This window comes from Chenopodium album, chromosome 14, assembly GCF_948465745.1.
Source record: "Chenopodium album chromosome 14, dcCheAlbu1.1, whole genome shotgun sequence".
Classification (NCBI taxonomy): domain Eukaryota; kingdom Viridiplantae; phylum Streptophyta; class Magnoliopsida; order Caryophyllales; family Amaranthaceae; genus Chenopodium; species Chenopodium album.
The window spans coordinates 14,853,206-14,874,580 of NC_137847.1; the positions used below are offsets into that span (position 1 = coordinate 14,853,206).

The following is a 21,375-nucleotide window of genomic DNA, read 5'->3' on the forward strand; positions in this document are numbered from 1 at the left end:
CGTTTTAATATGAGGAATTGGTTTTAAAATAATTGGTATTGGTTTTATTGAATATTGATATTGGAATATTGAGAATCGGTTTTGAATCATGAGTTGGAATTATTGGATTAATTATTGGAATTGATTTCAAAAGCATGTTTGCAAATAAATTGAGTTTAATTATCTTGCACTTATCGTATTTAGCATATTTTGCTAACCCGTATTTCTTATTTGTTTTGGTTCGCCCTATTTACCGTAATGGTAAGCAGTGTTATTTCAGGTGGAGTGAATAAATTGATGCATTGGAGTCCCAAGATTTGGTTTCATCTAAATTAGGAGTTTTGGTCTTGTATTTAATTTGAGTACTCAGGACATTGGTTTTTATTTATAGTTATTGTTAATTAAAAAGAGTTTTAAAGTTTTCGCTGCAAAGTATTGGTTTTGTTTAGTAAGTTTGAGTAGCCTTGCGTAATCACGCGACGGTAATACGCCTAACTCTATCTCTACGGTATAATTATACATATTATACTAGTATTTCCGTAGAGGAAGATTTGGGGGTGTTACAGTTCTATACTCAAGACGGCCTTGAACAAGATTGGTACTATGTGACCAAAATTTGCCAAGAGACTTTTTTTATGCCGACAGGCAATCTGAACAAACGTTCATGAGTGAAGTTCGTGGACCCGTAGAGGATGTGGTTTCTTCTACAGATCATGTTGAACATCAGAATTGGTGCAGAGAAGCTGCTTATGACAAAGTTGAGGTTCTTGTGAACAATGAAATTATTGATGATAATCGACAAGATGATTCCGATATAGATGACACAGGTTGGGATTGGATGGAACCATCAAAGTGACATGCCTGAAGAATTTAATTAGAATTATTATTATTATCATATATTTAAACCTATTTTGTGGATTTGTCAAACTATCATTGTACTGTTTTATTTTTCTTTCTTAACTTCTTGTGTTATTTTTTTTTGTTTTTAAGTTAGTGGTTAAATTAAGTGTTGTACAACAGAGCACCTCTATGTTGCTAGTTGATTTGATTCGAGGTTTGATATTATAGTGGCAGTTGAATAGGCCATTAGCTGTTGAATGTTCATAGGGTCATTCTTATTTTCACAAGGACCCAAATTACATTTAGCCAACTGTTGGAATATCCTTTCTACTAATAATATGTAAATTAATCTAGACTTTGTTTTATGTGCAGTCAGGTGTGCTGAGGTACTCAAATTTCCAGTCAGGTGCTCTTTCTTTGTTCCCGTCTCTCTCATTTTTTCATTTTTGGCTTATATTGATATCAATTTGGAAAATAAGATTGGCCAAAGGGTACATGTTTTTGCCTCAGCAATATACTTTCTTTTTGACAACTTGCATTGAACGATAATTGTTTATGAATGTGTGTTCTCTAGCACTGTGAGCAGTAGCTAAAAAAGGTTATATGTGTGTTGCAACGAACGTTGTTGTTCAAATATGTTAAAGTGATTGGTGGTGGCTGTGTCTTGTCTTGTTGTTGCTACTCTTGTTTTTTCTCCTATGTCCTGCTGCTGGTGCTTTTGTTTTTTTCCCTTGCTATCCTGCTGCTTTTACTTTTTTCCCCTGTTGTCTTGCTGCTGCTACATTTGTTTTTCTTGCTGTGGGTTCATTGCATGTGTGCAAATAGTTAGAATTTGCATCAATGATGATAAATGTCTTGGTTTAGCATTGTCAATTTGTCATGACTCTTGAGGTTTACACTTAGAGTGTGATTACAATTCTTACAATGACGGACCTTGGTGTCTTAATTGAACTTTGTTGCAGCCAAATTGCAAATTCATACTTGGGAATTTTGGGACCTTTGAGTATTGTGAAATTCACCTTTATTTCTGTTTGCAAAATCAGAGAGTGCTCGAATGTAGCTAAATGCTGCACTATTTTTGACCAAGTTTAGTTGTGAATGTTAATTCATGTTGCATTTGCAAAAATAATCATTATCTGAAAGTAGCTCTATAGCTGCATTATTTTATCAAGTCAAGATAATGGTAGGGTTCCCTAAACTAGAACTTGTACCCATTGGTTCTAATTTTCCAATTTTGGGAATTTTGACAAAGTTTTCTGCATTGCTTACCCCTAGAAGCAACCTGTTCCCTCACTACTCTCACTTTTGACAAAATCAGAACTGAAATCAGAGCTGAAATTCAGAACTGAATTCAAAGTTGGATTTCAAAACTGAAATCCAGAACTGAAATAAGAGGTGAAATTCAAAACTAAAATCTTCATTTCAGAACTTAAATTAGAGCTGAAATTCAAAACTGAATTCGGACCTAAAATCAGAGCTGAATTTCAGAACTGAAATCAGATTTGAAATTCAGAACTGAATTCAGACGTGAATTTCAAATTTGAATTCAGAGATGAATTTCAGATCTGAAGTTCACCTCTAAAAATCAGATCTGAAATCAGAGCTGAAATTCAGAATGCTTGTGTGTGTGTTGTGTGTGTGTGTGTGTGTGTGTGTGTGTGTGTGAAATTCAGAGCTTGTGTGTGTGTGTGTGTGTGTATAATCAAACATAATGCCGGCAGTTCCCTTTCTATCATGATAACTTTGTATTTATATCTATTTTGCAAATTTTCATGTAAAATTGTGCCTATTTTGTTTATATAACTTAAGATTCTACTAAAACTAATGGTATAAGTATGGTTGGCATAGTGTTCAACATCCTTCCTTCAAGTATCAATTTGTCATTACTCTTCTGAATTCGAAGCATTTGTGGATTCTGAACATATTCAATATTTTTATATTAAGTGATTAATACCAGACCTCCTAAATTTAAAAGCTCAATGAAAGCTAGATTTCTGAAAATTTATTGTAGTTTGAATAATTATGCATAATTGGTTTCATGCTTCATATGTGCTTACTTTCTGTTGCTCCGTTACAGCCTAATGATACACAGATTTTTCCAGCTCCACACTCTTAAGTGTAACGATTTTAACCCTACCTTACCTAAATCAACTGCCACCAGTTTATAAGTTTACAACCGTCAAATTTAACACCATCATAATGGCTTAAATGGACTAGCCTAGGAGTTTCTTTAACCAAATAATGCGTGGGGAGTAATTTGATCTCTTGACTTGTGTTGTAACATTATAAAAGTTAGATCAAAGACTCAAAGATCACATCGTAGATGCATAGATAAATATACATTATACTTCTACCTTTTCTTGATTGAAAAAAATGAAGTATACTTGTATAGTGCAATTAACAAATCGAGTCTTGTTATGACTGAAAATTACTGTCGAGATTTCAAAACTGAGACTCATAGGAGGCTATTAGGTTAAAACCTGCTGACACGACTCAAGGGTACTTAAAAGGGTTGCTCTTATAATGTGAAATTGCCTCGACTTTCAAACAAAATAGTAAATGTTTTTTAGGCGAATTAGAAGTCTTAGAGCATGGAGTTACAGTTAGTTACATTTTGGTTAAAACTTGAAACCATGGTGTCAAAAGCCAACTGTTATTTTTCATTCAGTGCTTCAAAATTTTCACTTTTACTAAACAAAGTTAAAATGATTAATAACAGAAAATGTAGCTGTAATACAGTTGTCAGACTCAAATTCATATTTCAGTCCATAACAGTCCATACCTTTAATTTCTTAACATTCTCAGTAAGCTTGTTTTCAATCATTTTGGCAACACCAACTGATTCCTGAAATCAGAAATGTGCATTAGTATCATCAGAATTTAACAATGGCTTGCGAATGTAACAATGGCTTTAGGCCATCACTCTAAAACTCAGTACGAATTTCTGCTTACCCTATTCTTCCTCTCCCTCTACTATTTATACTCCTTAGCTTCTAATACATAATTGGCCAAAGACCTTCAAGGCTACAACTACTACTACTTGTCTTTTAGTGACATACATAAATGAAAAGCAAATAATCCAAAAGTGTCCTGCTGCCCTGCTGCTCTATTGAGTCGTTGGTGCTTGTGTTGTTGCTTGAGTAGTGGGTGGGTTGCTCTGTTGCTGTCTCTGTCCTCTTTGTCTCCCGCCGTACACCAGAGTGACTGGGGGAGGCTGTGGGCTCGTTTCACACCTAAAAAGGGGGGAAAATAGAGAAAAGATAGGCAAGGAAAACACAACACACTAACAATTAAGAAAGTCTACAGCTAACAGAATCTCCCAAGGCTACTGATATTACCAGGACTTATTTAGCTTATACTTAAGTCACCTTAATAATGAGCTTAATCTGGAACTTGCTTATTTTCGAACTTGCTTATTTTCTCTTGCTTCTCTAGGACATCATACATATTCATTTTTGCTTATTCTTCATGAGCTAGACTTGTGCCATATAGGCTTCACTTCTATTATAGTATACTACTGGTGCATCCGTGCATGTGATGAGTAAATTATTATAGTGAAGTCTAACTCATTTTAGCTAATCTGATGTTTTTGGTATGACTTTTTCTGTAGGAAGAGATGGCAGATTACGAGAAAGCTAGACAAGCAAGGATATAACAAAATAGAAGCAGAATGAAGGATTTGAGGATTACGTCCATGGCTTATCAACTGAACTAATCTATGAAGGGATCGAAACAAATGAAAAAAAGTAAGAAGGTGACTAAAGATATTGACGAGTACACACCTAATGAAGAGGGTGAATTGAACCACTCAAGTGAAGAGGATGAAAATCAGATAAGGAAAACCAGTGTAAACTTGAGGTCTCGTTCGAAAAAGGTGTTTCTTTTTTTTTCTTTTCGGACAACTTAATTATGTGAATCATAATTGATAAAAAGGCATGTAATACTTTTAATGTTTTTCATGAATACTTTATTTCAGGTTGTGGCATTGAGAGGGAAGATTCCCACTTCTATTAAAGACACGACAGGTGTCTCTTCAGTTCCAATGGCTAATCTTATTAAGATGCGTCATCAAAACACCGAAAAAAAACAAGTACGGCAAGGGTTGCAAGGGAGAGATTCAACGCAAAGAAAAATCCAATTGGGCAAGTCTACTGCACAGAAAAATGTATCGTCCCATAGTCAACAAGATAAAGAGGTTGAGATTGGGAATTTTGTCCAAGCTAAGATAGCGCGGAGTAAGGCAATGGTTTCTCCTGGTTCACTCAGTGCTTTCAGGCAAATGAAAACACAATTGATAGAAAAAGACAGAAGAGCAAAACAATCTAATTTATTACAACGACAACTACAGTTAACATGACTAGTGGACAGCAAGTTAACATGGCTAGTGGACAGCCTGTTAACATGGCTAGTGGACAGCCTATTAACATGGCTAGTTCACAGCCTGTTAACATGGCTAGGTCACATCCTGTTAACATGGCTAGTTCACAGCATGTTAACATGGCTAGTTCACAGGTGCTTTTAGGGAGATCGCAAACACAGTTTTTCACAACCACAAAGACTTGGACCTGACTTACAAAAAGATTACGAGAATCATATGGGTTCAAATGAACGCAATTTGGAACAATATGTAGATGAAGAAGATGAGTTTAGTGATGATTTGAGTACTCTTACCCCCGAGGAGCTAGGAATGCAAGATGAACCACTAGTGAATCAAGAACACGAAAGTGAACAAATAGGTAATGATCACTATAATTCCGTTCTAAATATTTTAATATAGATATGTTAAGAGCCATACACGATTTTAATGACTTTGTTGAGTTAATGTTCATGTAGCACTTCCAAAAAGGAAGCGAACCAGAGGACCAACTATGTGTAAAGATGTTCATGAATGGACATTAGAAGAGCGTAAGCCTATTGTTCTTAATGAAATGGGAAAGCCTATTGGTCCCAACGATAAGACTGTAGATACATTTACAAGGTTCTTAGGGACATTAGCTCGTAATGCTTCTCTAGCGCCATTTAACAAGATTAATTGGAATCATGTTAAAGACAAGGAAGAAATTTGGAGTTATGTGAAGGTATGTACCTTTTATTACACATTCAAAAGCTGGTATGTTTTGTGTATTTTATACAGAGTATGAGTTACATAGATACTGTAATTTTGATAGTGCTCAATGTTTTTTTTTTTTTGTGAGAAGATACAACATACACTTGACTTAATCTAGCAGCCACATATCTAACCTACTTGCAAAAGACCTGACCTTCACAATAGCAAACAAGTAGGCCTCTGCCAGGTAGCCCTCCGAACTAAATCCCCTTCCTTGCCATATTTTATCACACATTCAGCACCCTACATAGCAAAAAAATTCTGATATAAAGAATAATGTAGCGTGATAAATTCTGATACATTCTAATGCAAGTACAATTCTGATACAAGTACAATTCTTATACATTCTGATACAAGTACAATTCGAGATACATTATGATAAAAAGCATAATGTAGTGTTCTTGGTTAAGATGCGCTTCTTTTGGTGCTCCCTGATTTTAATGTTTAATGTTTTGCTTAATACAAAAGAAATTCATTATCCCTAAAGAAGGTAAAGGCAATGTATTGTCATCCGTGGGAAGGCTTTGGCGTAAATATAAATGTAGTGTAAAGGCAAGAAACTTTACTCCATACGACAATGATGGTGATAGGTTGGCCGATCCACCTAATACAATTCCAGAAGCGCATTTCAAAGAGTTGCTAGAATTTTGGAATTTGGAACAAGTTCAGGTAACGTTTATTGTTTGTATCTGTTATATATATTACAATTGCTTATTACCCTCTCAAAATAAAAGATGTTAAGCTATGAACTGTGTGCTATGCCTGCATGTAGGAAGACAGCAAAAAGAAAAGTGAAATAAGTAAAGATCAAATAGATAGGCACACTATGGGTCCGATGACTTTCGCGAGGAAACAACATAAATTGGTATATTTTTATACCGTTATTCCTTTTTTATTGTTCTCACTATGATCATTTAACAATCTTAATTGAATTCTTATTTGGATGTATTTTTTATTTTAGCAACAACTAGATGTTGAAAAGAAGCCACCATCCTTAGAACACGTGTACAAAGAAAGTCGTAAAAGGAAAGCAGACAAACAATACAAAACTTCTTACAGCCCACCCAAAGTAACATTGTAAGTCCCGTTGTCTCCATTTTTCTTTTAGGAATATGATTTATTTGTGTGAAATTAGCTAGTTATTTATTTGTTATATTTCCATTATAGGACAAGATGGAGGAGGTCCAAATGCAAAGTGAAATTGATGGAAATGTTGCATACTATGAAGTAATGAGTAAACCAAATAACTTTGGCCATAAAAAAAAAAGTATCCAGGGATATGTTCACTAAGGGGAAAGAGCAACAAACCAATAATTCCCGATGAGTTCTTAAAGCCTTATAAAGATGAAATTGTGAAAGAAACAGTAGCAGAATTAATGAAGACGCTCAAGCAAATTGATCCTGAAGTGTTGGATACTTTGACTCGATCACTTGAAAATGTGTCATCCATTCCAGAACTTAGAGATCATGTTCCTAATTTACAGTCTAATGAACAACAAAAAAATGAGGTAATGGTTAAATATTCACTTTTAGAAAGCATTAAATGTGATTATTATTTTTGTTCTGGTTGTCTGATATATGTTGCTTTTACAAATACATAGGATCAAATGGTTGAAGATGAAGGATTGGAGTAGCAAGTCAGATGCCATGAGCATGATTGCATACAAGTACATAGTACTAGTAGTTGATGTTGTTACCGTCGCTGCTGTTTCCGCTTTCTGCTACTGTTTTTGCTCTCCGCCTGTTACTGCTTTCTGCTGCTGTTTTCTTCCCGATGTTGCTGATGCATGCTACTATTTTCTTCCCGATGTTGTTGATGCATGCTGCTGTCACTGCTATCTACTACTATCGTTGTCTGCTGCTATTGCTATTTGCTGCCTTGGTACTGCTATATTTCCTTCTAGTTGTTGCTTATGCTTTCTCTGTCCGGACAATGTCAACTACTGCGCTACCTGCTGATGTTACTATTGCCATTCTTTTTTTTTTTTATAAGTTTTGAAACAAAGAAGTGGGAAGAATTTGGTGGTCTAATTTAAAAGTCGAAGCTAACTTTTTTTTTTATTTTTTTACTTAGCCAAACAAAAAATTGGTGTTTATGGATTTTTGTAAACAAACTATGAAATTACATAAATTCAAATAATTGTTTATCATATATGTTAATTTCACTATCATTGTTGTTGAACACGTAATAATAAAAATAATAATAATAATAATAATAATAATAATAATAATAATAATAATAATAATAATAACAATAACAATAGTAATAGTAATAGTAATAGTAGTAGTAATAATAATAATAATAATAAATAAATGTTACCTATTAATTAATAAGTTGTTACAGTAGTATGGAAAAAGCGATACATAATGTCAAATAAAGTGCTAAAATATGTCACAAGATGATTGAAAAATGTTACCTAATAATCAACTAGGTGATACATTTGTTCGAAAAAGTGATACGTAATGTTAGATAAAGTGTTCCTAAATGATCAAAAAATGTTACTAAATATGAGTAAGTGTTACTTGAGAAATAACACTTTTACCACATTATGTAACACTTTTTGGGTGTTACCTTAGGTTAGTTTTGTACTAGTGCAATAAAGCTTAATCCACGACCGTAATTCTCCTCTAAAGCTACTAGTATTATCCTTGATTTTGGATAGCTAGAGCTTTTGATTTTTAGTATATTGGTGGGTTAGTCGGTGGTTGTTTTGGGATAAGGGTAGGCTAGACAGTACGGTGGTGGTTTCATGTCTTCATGGTGTGCATCAATTATACTAGTGGTTTTGTGATGTGGCTCATGTGGGTGGGTTGGTGGATTTGTGGGGGTGGTCTGGGTGGTGCTTTCGTGGTTGGGGTAGGTTAGAAGGTGGTGATTTTGTGATGGGGTAGCTGCATGTAGACTTGGCAATCCTGACCCGACCTGAATGACCCAACCCGTGACCTGAAAACATAAATTGGAAATTAACCCGAACCCGAAACTAACCCACCCCGATCCGAAGTGGAGTTGACCCGATACTCGAATTGACTCGACCCGAATTAACTCGACCCAAAGTTGACCCGATACCCACAGTGACCCGACCCGATCTTAACCTGAATTGATTGACCTGAACGAACTCAAATCCCAAAGGGACCCGATCTATACCCAAAATGACCCGACCCAAAATTAACAAATACTCAAAATGTCCTCACTGATTTAGGGCTTAATTACTTTACCCCAAATAAACACTAATCGAAAATAACCTAAATTAAACAGTATATTCTTGTGTGTATATTATTGTTGGAATGTGCGTGTAATTTAGTACTCGTAATTCATAAAGAGTTCCACTTTATTAGAACACTTGTTATTGTTATTATTACTATTACTCTTTGCTTCTTTTAAGTGTTAAATTGAATTTTTTTTCTTTCCACAATTCACTTTATCAAATTTTAATTTTTTATCAATTAATCAATGGTAGTGATCATACATACTTCCTCCGTTCTAGTAATATTGCAAGAACATGACTTTTACACTATTCATCACGCTTGTTTGCCACATATTATGATTTATACGTAAAGTAAAATATGGTCATGTGGGGTCTTGTTAAATGTGTCTTGTAAAATACTTTCACAATACCAACTTTTTATAATTTTTACTCATATAATTATAGATATTTAGCACGTAAAATGTGCTTTGGGACGCGTAATATCATTCTTGTTGCAATATTTGTGGAATAGAGGAAGTATGAAACAATACAATCTTGTGTATATTGTACTGTTGGAATTGTCTAGTGAATATATTATTAATATTTAATTGTTATACTTTATACTTTATTGATAATTATAATATATTATAGGTCAAATTTCTACATCGACATAGACGAAGATTGACCCGACTCGAATTGACCTAACTCAAACTCAACCCGACTGATTTTGACCCAACCCGAACTTGACCCGATAATTAGACTCGAAGAATGACCTGACCCTAATGACCCGACTTGAAGATCCGACCCGATACCTGACCCGACCCAAATAACCATTGACCCGAAATTGACCTGAAACTCGAATTGACCCGACCCGATGACTGGGAACCCGACCCGAATATTGATTGACCCGAAAATGATCCAACTCGACCCGAACTGACCCGACTTGAACAATCTATTTGCCAAGTCTAGCTGCAGGTGGTTGTTTAAGCAAGGTGTTGGTTCATGTAAAACCAATAAAACAGCGCCACGTGATTCATTTAATCGGTTTGGCAAGTAAGTTCAAGTCATGGACCGCTGGAAGAAAATATGTCAATAGTTAGGACTTCCCTTGGTAATTTGGGTGAGACCTTTTAAAGAAGGCCGATCATAGTTGAGACCTATGTTGTTAATTTTTCCTATTTTATTTGGGCCAAAGTATATTTTGGGTTTGACATAAACCTAGTACGAAAAATTCGGTTTGGTTCGATTTTTTCGGTTTTCAAAAGCTCATAATCAAATCCAGACCTAAAACCCAAATTTATAATTTTTTCAATCCAATCTTAACTGAATTTTTACAAAAATCCAAATCGAATTATTTATTCGGTTTGGTTTTCGATTAGGTTCAGTTTTAATCCATATTACTTTTACCCCTACTTGGTGCTCCTATTTTATAGGATCCACCTTGTTAGTGGCTTAACCACAATCTAAACTGACTATTGGTCAAGATAATTGTTAGTTAACCCACTAACATCATGACCCTATATTTCAGGAATCATACTTAGTCACGTACCACCTCATCATATATAATCGTTCTAATATTTTAGGGATAGTGGCGCAACGTGGGTGGTTATCACAACCGCCCACTCAGCCCATCCTAAAATCAAGGAAACAACATGCTTCCCATAACGACTAAGTTAACCGTCAAGGAATCCCTACTACTATGGTCCTCTAAGGGTAGTCATGGCTAGCATCCTATTTTTCCAAGGTCGTTCCAAAGCACCCATCCCATGCCACGTCTATCCATGGTTCCTACCACTGTGGGATCCATCGTCAATGTTGACTAGATCATGCATGCTTGTTCATTCATGGGCCGGTCTCCCATGGTCTCCACCATAACCGTGACCAAGAAGTCCTCCTTACATAAACCCAAGCACACCTCTCATCAATCCATGCTTCATAGGGTTAACATTTTTCGTACCAAGCCATTGGATACGTCGGTCCTATAAACATCCGCCTTAGCCGGGACCACCGAGTTAGTTTGTCCTATTATATGTTCTTCTTAGCAATCATCATGTGCGATAGCCCCTATAGGCCTTCCCATGTAAAGACTATGCCCATGGCCTTTAACCATAGGGTCATCCTTTTGTCGGGCACCGACCCTTGAGTGAGCACTAGTTGCCCCCTGTACAGCTTTATTTTGTTCATTATGGGTAAGAATCACTAGTGAACACTCAACTGACAATAATACAATAATGGGCTTGCTGACCCAACCCTTAAACCCAACCTTGACCCATAGGTCATGTATGATCTAATGGGGTTCTAATAAGTCCCCTTAATCAGTAATAAAGGTTGTTATGGAGTTTTGCTAATCCAAACACTTCGAGGTCCTTTTGGTGCGCTCGTTCGTGCTAGCTATAAGCCCAAGGTTTAGTTGGCTAAGCACTTACTGGCACCAAGGGTAAGCACATGGGGTCATTCCACATAACCTCACAAGTCTTAGACATGAGTGTAAGTTGCTTTAGCCTCACTTGGCTCATTCCCCATGGACCAAGCATCTACTTGCTTGTGCAGGCAAGCAGGATTCCGAAGGCCTTAACCACCTATGTGAGATGGCCAACACTGTTGCCTTGGTCGAGAAAGTGGTTGGATCATTGATTGTAAGAGATCAACAGCAAAAAATTGATGACGATACGAGTTAGGGTGGCGACGAAAGATAATAGTGGTGAGAGAATATGGTGGTAGAGAAGTACTTAGATGGTGGTGGAGAGTGGAGATAATATGGGGTGAAATAGAAACTGGTAATAATTATCGTAGAGGGGGCACAAATATTACCTTCAAGGCTTCAAACAGGGGGTAAAAAGTACGGGCCCAAAAATACATCCACATTCCAAGCAAGCATACGGGTTATGCACTTATGCTCATGATAATAACCCTTTAGTTACTTCAGGCCCATTACCCTCATAGTATATAAGGGGGCGTTTGGTTAGTGTATTTTTTGGATTGGAAACGGATTCGATTAAACCAATACCGTGACTGTGTGTTTGGTTTGAAGACATGGTAACAATTACCATTACCTAAGGGTAATGATTACCCCTTATTAGTTACCTCTCAAAAACTTGGGGTAACAAATACCCTTACCCTCCTCTTAACAAATACCATTTCTATGGTTAAACCAAACAAATGAAAAGGTAATAGCTAAATGATTCCTTTCCCCCCTCTTATTTGTTTCCTTTCCACCCCGTTTCCACTTTTCGAACCAAACACCCCCTAAGTTCAATCCGATTAATTCAATCCATGTTTTCGTTGATCCAATCCAGAAGTTAGGATAGTTGATTCAATATTTAATGGTGAATATTTCAAATTGAACATATGATGATTTTTAATCAGGTTTTCCTTAATTTGAATTTTTCGAGTCCGTTATCCAATTTCACAACCCTTGATTGATTCTAATAGGAGGTCGTTTGGTTGGAGCTTTTGGAATGGATTTAAATGGAGTAAGATTTCATTTCATCTATTTTATTATTTGGTTAAATCTTTAAGCTAGGTATAGAATCTCAAACCAATAGGGTTCACCATACTATCCCCAAGAATTTCGTATAATTCAGGGCTTTCCATTGGATCCGGAATTTCAGCAGATATAACTCTATCAATATCCTCTGCGGTTGAAATCTTATTATCGGGATGCAAAAATAGAAGGATATGAGCATGAGGAAATCCATGCTTTTGAAACTCTATTGTGTAAACCACTGAAAGAAATAATCACCCACCTAATCCCTACATTCACAATTCATTTTTTAATGAAATGTAAAAGTCATTCTAAAAAATAAACCAAACAACTTTATAATGGTATGGGGTTTAGAATCCATACCTCTCTTGTATAAAAACTCGTACCAATCCATTCCACTTTAACAAGCCAAACAACCCATAATCGATTTAGAGGTCATTTGGTTGAATGATTTAGAATGGAGAAAGAATTTATTCCTTCTTTTTTTTAGGCGGAGTTTTTTTTTTTTTAGGCGGAGTTTTTTTTTTTTTTTTTTTTTTTTTTTTTTTTTTTTTTAACTATGGAATCTCATACCCAAGGCATTCTAACTCTACTCCATACCCACATCTCTCCCTAAAATTTTCTATTTTATTAATCATATAACTAATATATAAAGTTTAACTTTTAGCCAGGTCACAAAGCTGCGACACTTGGCGTTCTAACTTTTCGCCAATTGTCGCGCCACGTTAGATAGATTTAAATAGAATTTATAAGATAAAAAAGTTAGTTTAGAATTCTATTTGGATAGAATTTTAGGATAAAATTGTTAGTTTAGAGTTTTATTATCAATAAAATACCAATATTTCAGATGTACAAATTGAATTATAATTTTATTCAAAAAAATTATTAGATTATAATTCTCAAAAATTATCATATAAATTTATTTTTTATATGATAATATCTTTTAGAGCAAAATAAGTAGTTCAAAACGTAAAACATCCATTTTTAATATATACTAATCGGTTAAAATTATATAGACCTATTAATCGAGGTCGGATCATGAGTCATCTCGGATCAGGTCACTTTAGGTAACGGGCCAAGAAATGTTTAACCCTTGCCCAAAGTTTTGGGTTTGGGTCAACCCAACAGGCTTTGAACATTTTTTTTTATTTAATTTATTTTTGGCTAATTTTTAATTTTTTTTATGTTATTAAATGCCTACTAGATAGCAAATAGTCACAAAAGCACATCAATTGCTAACTAATTTTGTATCAATGATATATTTTAAAATTTGACATATAGATTAAAAATTTATTTTAAAAATTAATAAACAACCCGAGAATCGCACGGGGCACAAAACTTTTAGCCAGGCTACGAGACAGCGACACTTGGCGTTCCAATTTTTCGCCAAGTGTCGCGCCACGTTGGCGATGTATAAAGATTATTTTGACACATATGATTTATTTGTTTAATAAAATATTGGATAGATTTAGATAGACTTTGTAAGATAAAGAATGTTAGTTTAAAATTTTTATTTTCAATAAAATTTCAATAGAATTTTAGGATAAAATTGTTAGTTTAGAGTTTTATTTTCGATAAAATATCAATATAGGTACAAATTAAATTATAATTCTATTCAAAAAAAACATATTAGGTCATAACTCTCAATAATTATCATATAAATTTATTTTTTATATTATAATTTTTTTAGAGCGACGAAAGTAATTCAAAACGTACAACATCCATTTAAAATATTTTTTTTAACATATATAATCTATTTTAAACAATTGAGATAAAATACTTCACAATCTAATATAACTAGATGAAGCCCGTGCGATGCACGGTTTGTCTGAATTTTTTAAAATAATTTTTTTATATATATATTTATGTGCTAAATTTGTTATATATTTAGATAAAATTCCTGATATCAAAAGATAATATTTTATATTTAATTAATTTAAACAGGAAAATCTCATTCGTCAATTTTGCTTACGTGTCATTTAAATTATTTAATTCTAAAAGAAATTAATAATCTCGTATTTAATTGGCTACCACTAAATTTATAAAAGAAATTAATAATATTATATTTAATGGGCTACCACTAAAATTTATTATCCTACGTGGCGCGCTGAAAAAATTAAATCCTACGTGGCTCTCTAAAAACTCGGGAAAAAACTCACCTTTATATATATATATATATATATATATATATATATATATATATATATATATATATATATATATATATATATATATATATATATATATATATATATATATATATATATGATTTTATTACTATATGTAGACTTGTCAATCGGGTCGGGTCACGGGTTATTACGAGTTGAGTCACTTCAGAACACAGGTCAAGAATTAGCCTAAAATTTCGGGTTCGGATCAACCCAACAGGCTTAGAATATTTTATTTATTTAATTTATTTTTAACTCACTTTTAAAATTTTCTGATATTTCAAGCTTATTTTGCTTTTTTTTTAATAATTTTTTTACTTGAACATTTTCACCAATATTATTATTAGTTATTAACTCATAACATACCTACTACATTATTTAAATTGTCACAATAATACATTAATTTCTATCTAATTTTGTATCAATTATATATTTTAACATTTGGCATATAGAAACAAGTTTATCTTAGAATTCAATAAACAGGCTGGACATCGCACGGGGTACAAAACTAGTGAAATATAAATTCATTCCAAAAAAACCAAACAATTTTAGAATCCATACTTCTCTATTATGAAATTACATATCAATTCATTCTAATTTAATGAACCAAACATATCAATTCATTCTAATTTAATTAACCAAACACCCCTAGATCGTAAGCCTCAAATTGAGAATGGAACTATAGAGTACAAAATCTGTTTACCAATTACCATTATCTAGTGGAGGTGCCAATTGGGATGTTTAGGTCGGGTTCAGTAAGGTCGGGTTGGATCTATTTTTAAATACTCTCTTTGTTTTTTTTAGTTGCATCACTTTCCTTTTATGGTTGTTTTTTATTATTTGCATCACTTTTATATATAATAACTTTACATTATACTTTATTATTTCCCTCTCTTACTTTAAACCCCATTCAAATTAATTTATTATTTCTCTCTCTCATGGTCTCCACCACTCTCACATATTTTCACTTTTATGGTCCCTACTTTACTTTTACCATGATAAATTATTAATACACTCACATTATTAATTCATTTTCCTAAAACTCCGCACATTTACAAGTGATGTAAATATAAAAAAAAAAAAACGGAGAGAGTATAAATCATGTTAAATTATTGTGTTTATATAAGTCGAATATGAATCAAATTTTTTTCAAGTGGGTACAGATCGGGTAAGGTTGGGTGAGACGTAACACCTCTACTATCATGTATCCACAAACAGAATCATACAGAAACCACAGTTCGGTAACAGAAGACGGTTAATCCTTAAAACATTAACAAAGTATAATCACTAGTCACCATCTCCAAACTCCCAAAATGGGAGATAGAGATACATTACAACCAGTCCATAAAAAACATTTCAATCTTTTAACATTCACCTCCATTCTTCTCCTAATCTCATTCTTCCTCGTAGTCCTCCTACTTCTCACCACCCAAAACCCCCTCAACCTCTTCTCTTCTCTCTCCATTACCCCAGATCTCACCTTCACCGCCGCTAACACCACCGCATTGCCGCCTCTTACACCACCTCCTGAATCCACGCCGGTTGAATTCAATCATACCATTAATGAAGAAATTGGGAAAATTGAGAATGATTTTGACCCGATTGCAAAAAATGAGAACATGGGTTTTGTTAATGGATCTGTTAGTGAAAATGGGTCGGGTCAAGAAGAAGTAGAAATGGTGAAGAATTCGGGTAAAGATTGTAATTTGATTATGGGTAAATGGGTTAAAGATGATGGGTACCCGGTTTATCAACCGGGTTCTTGTCCTTTTGTTGATGAAGCTTATGATTGTCAGAGTAATGGACGGCCTGATTTTGATTATATGAAATGGCGGTGGAAGCCTGACGGCTGTGATCTTCCCAGGTGATTTTTTTATTTTATTTTATTTTATTTTATATACTTCATATTTTTTTTGTTGGGTAGTGTAGTGATTTTGATTTGGGTATGGTCTAATGGTCAATAATGTTCATTTGATTTTTTTTTTAGCTTAAAGTTAAAATTTGGTGGTAGTTGGATTACTTGGATAATTATTTTATGAATTAAATACTACCTCCTTTTTATATTATTTGCAACGGTATGATATAAAATAGAGAGGAAAAATGTCTAATCGTTGCAAATAATATGAAATGGAAATAGTAATTTGTATGTTTGATGTGTATGTCAGCTAACTTTAGGAATGGTACGTATGCACAAGACATGAGATGGAATCATTGTTAATTCGCCTACAAGGCTATCTAGAAAATAAATAAATAAATAAATAAATAAATAAATAAATAAATAGTATGATGTAATTAACTTAATATATGGAAGAAAAGTTAACTAACAAACAAGTGAGAGGCATAAGCAAAGAGCTTGAATGGAATCATGGTACTATAATGTTGTAAGTAAGATTCAGCTTTTCCTTATATTTTTAATTATTTGAATGATTATGGTAATAAGAACTGAAGTCTATTGTGTTTTTGTAAATTTAATTGGTACTGTAATGATTTAAGCTAAAGTATTTAAAATTTTAAGAATGTGAGTGGACAAACCAGGTTAATTATTTTCTGATTGAATTTATACTTTTTAATGCTTTGTCTATGACTTAGGAAGAGAATTAGTGAGAATTGGAGGGCATATGCATTGCTGCCTATACTAGATACTCGTACAAGTGATGATGTGTTAGCTGTGAGACTTGGTTTAGTTGAAAACGAATCACTCGTTTTTAGCAGCATATAAGTAGCAGGCTGAAATTCTGAATGAAGCTATTTATTGCTTTTATGGTTAGACTTTGTTCTCATTGTAAAATTGTTGAATAAGCCACGAGGGCAGTGATATGGTAGCAGCAATCGGTCATATGATTCTTCTGAATTATGATACTATGTGAAGCTGGAATTTTTGATTGATGCTGGATTTTTTTATTTATTCAATAAATCTGGTTGGTATCGACCATCATCTTTACTCCTCGGATGATAAAAGAAACAGTGAAAGTTGATTGATGATAATTTTTCATTTCTTGGTGTTTCGGGTCATTATCTAGGAACATTTTACCAATTAATAAAATCACTTGTCTTGATGAATGTCAGTTGCATACATCTTCACAAGTTCTTATCTAATCAGTCTGGTACTTTCTACTTTTGTCCTGTTTTGTTTCTTTTTGTCATTCAACATTCTGGAAGATGCTAATGGCTGCAATCCAATGATTTCTTGATGCAAAAGAGGCTTGACCTTTCCTTGCTAAAACCTTTTATAATGATTTGGACATAGAACCAATTATTTCATTTCCTTTGGTTGAATTTGCAGGTTCAATGCAACTGACTTTTTGGTCAGAATTAAGGATAAAAGATTGCTGCTTGTTGGAGATTCTATGAACCGGAACCAATTTGAATCAATGTTATGCCTTCTTCACGAGGGACTTCCTGATAAGAGCAAAATGTATGAAGTCCATGGTTATAAAATAACTAAAGGAAGAGGTTTCTACATCTTCAAGTTTGTGGTAATTGCATCTTTCTGATATCTCATTATATATATATTCAGAAATTGAATTTGCATGTCATCCATCTTGTTTGTTTGGTTTGAAGTGCTTTTCTTGTCCAATGGAGTCAGACATAACTACACTATGGCTTTTGGATTTTTAGAACTAAATTAAAGTGGCTCATTAAATTATCTGCTGCTCATATTTATTGTGAAACAGCAGTCACTCATTGCATATAATTATATAAGATCAAGGAGGAAATAGCTTTTGTGTTATAACAGGGTTATGGTTGCATACATTTGACATCCCTTTTCAACCCCTTTTCCCCTTGTGGTAAAGAGCGTAGGACATCTTTATATGCATTGGGATAATTTGATGTTGTTGCTACAATGCTGTGTTGCTCTTCTCCCCTTTGATGGTTATTTAACAATTTCTCTATTAGGTTTAAGTTGATTATATTTGTAGTTTGATTTAAATGGCTGGTTGTCGAGATATTTTACTCTGTATTCTGACTATGCTTCTTAGAAAATTGAGATTTTCCTTATGCTTTCTAATGTAAACTTCTTTATACAGGATTTTAACTGTACCATAGAATACTTGAGGTCTCATTTCCTTGTTAAAGAAGGAACCCGCATCAATGGACAAGGAAACTCGAACCCGACATTATCGATTGATAAAATTGATAAGACAGCTAAACGGTGGAAGCGGGCTGATATTCTCGTTTTCAATACTGGCCACTGGTGGACTCATGGGAAAACTTCGAGAGGGTAGGTATGCAACCGTCTTTCTTCAAGATTTTTATTGTGAAATTTAGTTATAAATGCGGGTTGTGGAAACTATTTTGTTGCATACTACATATAACAATCATAGGATTTGGGAAGAACCTGTATTGCTCTGGAAAATGGGAAACTCTGCACCTTGTCTTTAACTGGTTTATTCCTTGTAAATGTGCTATTAGACATTAGTTACTTTGGGCTTTCTTCCTGATCGTGAATCTCCTGTCAAATTCTGCTTTGTAATTGATGGATCAGTGGAATCATCATGGCTAAACAATCATTTGTATTTAGTTGTTCCCTTTCCTTCGCTCCTAATGTAGAGCTCTTTTGATGCAGGAAAAATTACTACAAAGAAGGTGACTATGTCTATCCCAAATTTGATGCAGTTGAGGCTTATAGGAAGGCCCTCAAGACATGGGGTGAATGGATAGATAAGAATTTGGACCCTGAAAAGCAAATGGTCTTTTATCGGGCATACTCTTCTGCGCATTTCAGGTATTTATAACCCTTTGGAGTTTGGACTACATTCCTCCGTGTGGGTGTATATATATATATATATATATTCAGAGTTTCCCATTCATTGACGATTCATGTTGAGAAGTTTTAGGGTTTTTAGTTTTTAATTCTAGTGCTGGAAGGTCTTGGTTGTCATTGAAACATGTTGAACAATTTCAAAGACCTGAGTTATCTTAAGTTCGTAATTATTATTATCCTGAAACAGGGGAGGAGATTGGGACTCAGGAGGCTCATGCAATGGTGAATCAGAACCCATCTTAAGTGGCCCTTTTCTTGATAACTACCCAACAAAAATGAAAATTGTCGAAGACGTTATCCAACACATGAAGGTTCCTGTGATATTACTAAATGTTACAAGGTTGACGAATTTTCGTAAAGATGGCCACCCATCAGTCTATGGTAAGATGAGAATAAAGGGGATGAAAGTGTCTACTAGAAAGCAAGATTGCAGCCACTGGTGTCTTCCAGGTGTTCCTGATGCTTGGAACGAGTTGATTTATGCGACGTTAGTTTATCAACAGCCTGCTGCTATGAACCAAGTACACTAGAGTAGACACATAATTTTCCTATTTAATTCAATTTTGAGAAGTATAAGACGCCGATTGTCGATGAAGCATGAGTAAATGTGCCTTTATTCTGTTATAGGTAAAGGTAACCCAAGTTAACTATAGGCTTTAGGCCTTTAGCATTGGCAAAGGCACACCGCAACTCGGCAAGTCTGAAGTATATTGAAATTGTACTGTGTGCGATAATGAGTTCAATACCTTGGCTGACCTTAGGAGAGTATAAGGGACTGTATTATTCATGTATACTTCATAAGGTAGAAGCAGTTTGCAGTTATTAGTAAAGGTATGTCCTAAAGCTTGAGATAAATACACACTTTCATGTAAATTATGACCACATTGGTTGAGCCTTTCTTCGAACCACTTTATTATTCATATGAAATATATTTTTTTTTTCCTTAAATCTAAGAATAAGAAAACCTTAGGACAACGCCTCTTTGGTGCAGCACTACCAACTCAGAAAAAATAATAGTCTGACGCGCATAACGGAGTTTGACACTAACATGCAATTTCAAGTAACCCCCTAATTTTAAGTAACTCCTAATTTCAAGTAACCCATAAGTTCAAGTAGTTTTCCCTAATTTCAAGTAACCCATATTATAGATAACCCCTAATTTCAAGTAACTCATAATTTCAGGTAACTCTTAATTTCAAGTAACCCATTTTGTAACATACTCAAAACTGAAGACAAAAACAAGTAACCCATATTATAATAACCCCTAATTTCAAGTAAACCCCATATTATAAATTTTCGTACAAAAGAAATTCGAAACTTCTTCAACCTAACACTCACAAAAACAAAATTAACCCTGACATACATACATACATGTAACCCTAAATAGTAACAATATAAATAATTCATCAGAGCCACAACAACAGAAAAGTAAGCATATGCAACACAACAACATAACAAAAACAAAATTTAACATATAAGAACTAAAAATTAAGCATATGCAACCAAATAACAAAACGAAACTTAGGTCGAAACAGAAACACTCGCAAAAAACAACAATAATGTAAAAAATAGGGCAAAATACATATGATCTTCAAAAATTCTTAAAAATGCAAAAAATAGGGTTTGAAGATCCATCAACTGTTTTACAAGTAGACGATCTTTTCTTTCTTTTCGGATTTATGATCTTCAACTTCACCATTTTCAACAATTTGCAAGAACAATGTAGAGAATTTAGAGGAGAGATAATAAAAGAAAATTGCAGGGGAAGATAGAGATTAAAGCAAATTACAGGAGGAGATAGAGCAAAGAGAGAAAAATTAAGAAAACTGGAGCAAAAATTGCAGGAA

General features: G+C 34.0%; 1 protein-coding gene across 1 annotated transcript; it reads left to right on the forward strand.

Annotated features, from left to right (window-relative positions):
• The first annotated feature begins 16,010 nt into the window (after nucleotides 1-16,010).
• On the forward strand, nucleotides 16,011-20,403 carry LOC145578988 (protein trichome birefringence-like 5). Its single transcript, XM_081636279.1, has 5 exons — nucleotides 16,011-16,627; nucleotides 18,047-18,239; nucleotides 18,792-18,985; nucleotides 19,331-19,489; nucleotides 19,716-20,403. Exons 1-5 carry the CDS (start codon nucleotides 16,077-16,079, stop codon nucleotides 20,056-20,058), a joined length of 1,440 nt encoding a protein of 479 aa, XP_081492405.1. The 5' UTR covers nucleotides 16,011-16,076; the 3' UTR covers nucleotides 20,059-20,403.
• The last annotated feature ends 972 nt before the right edge of the window (nucleotides 20,404-21,375 follow it).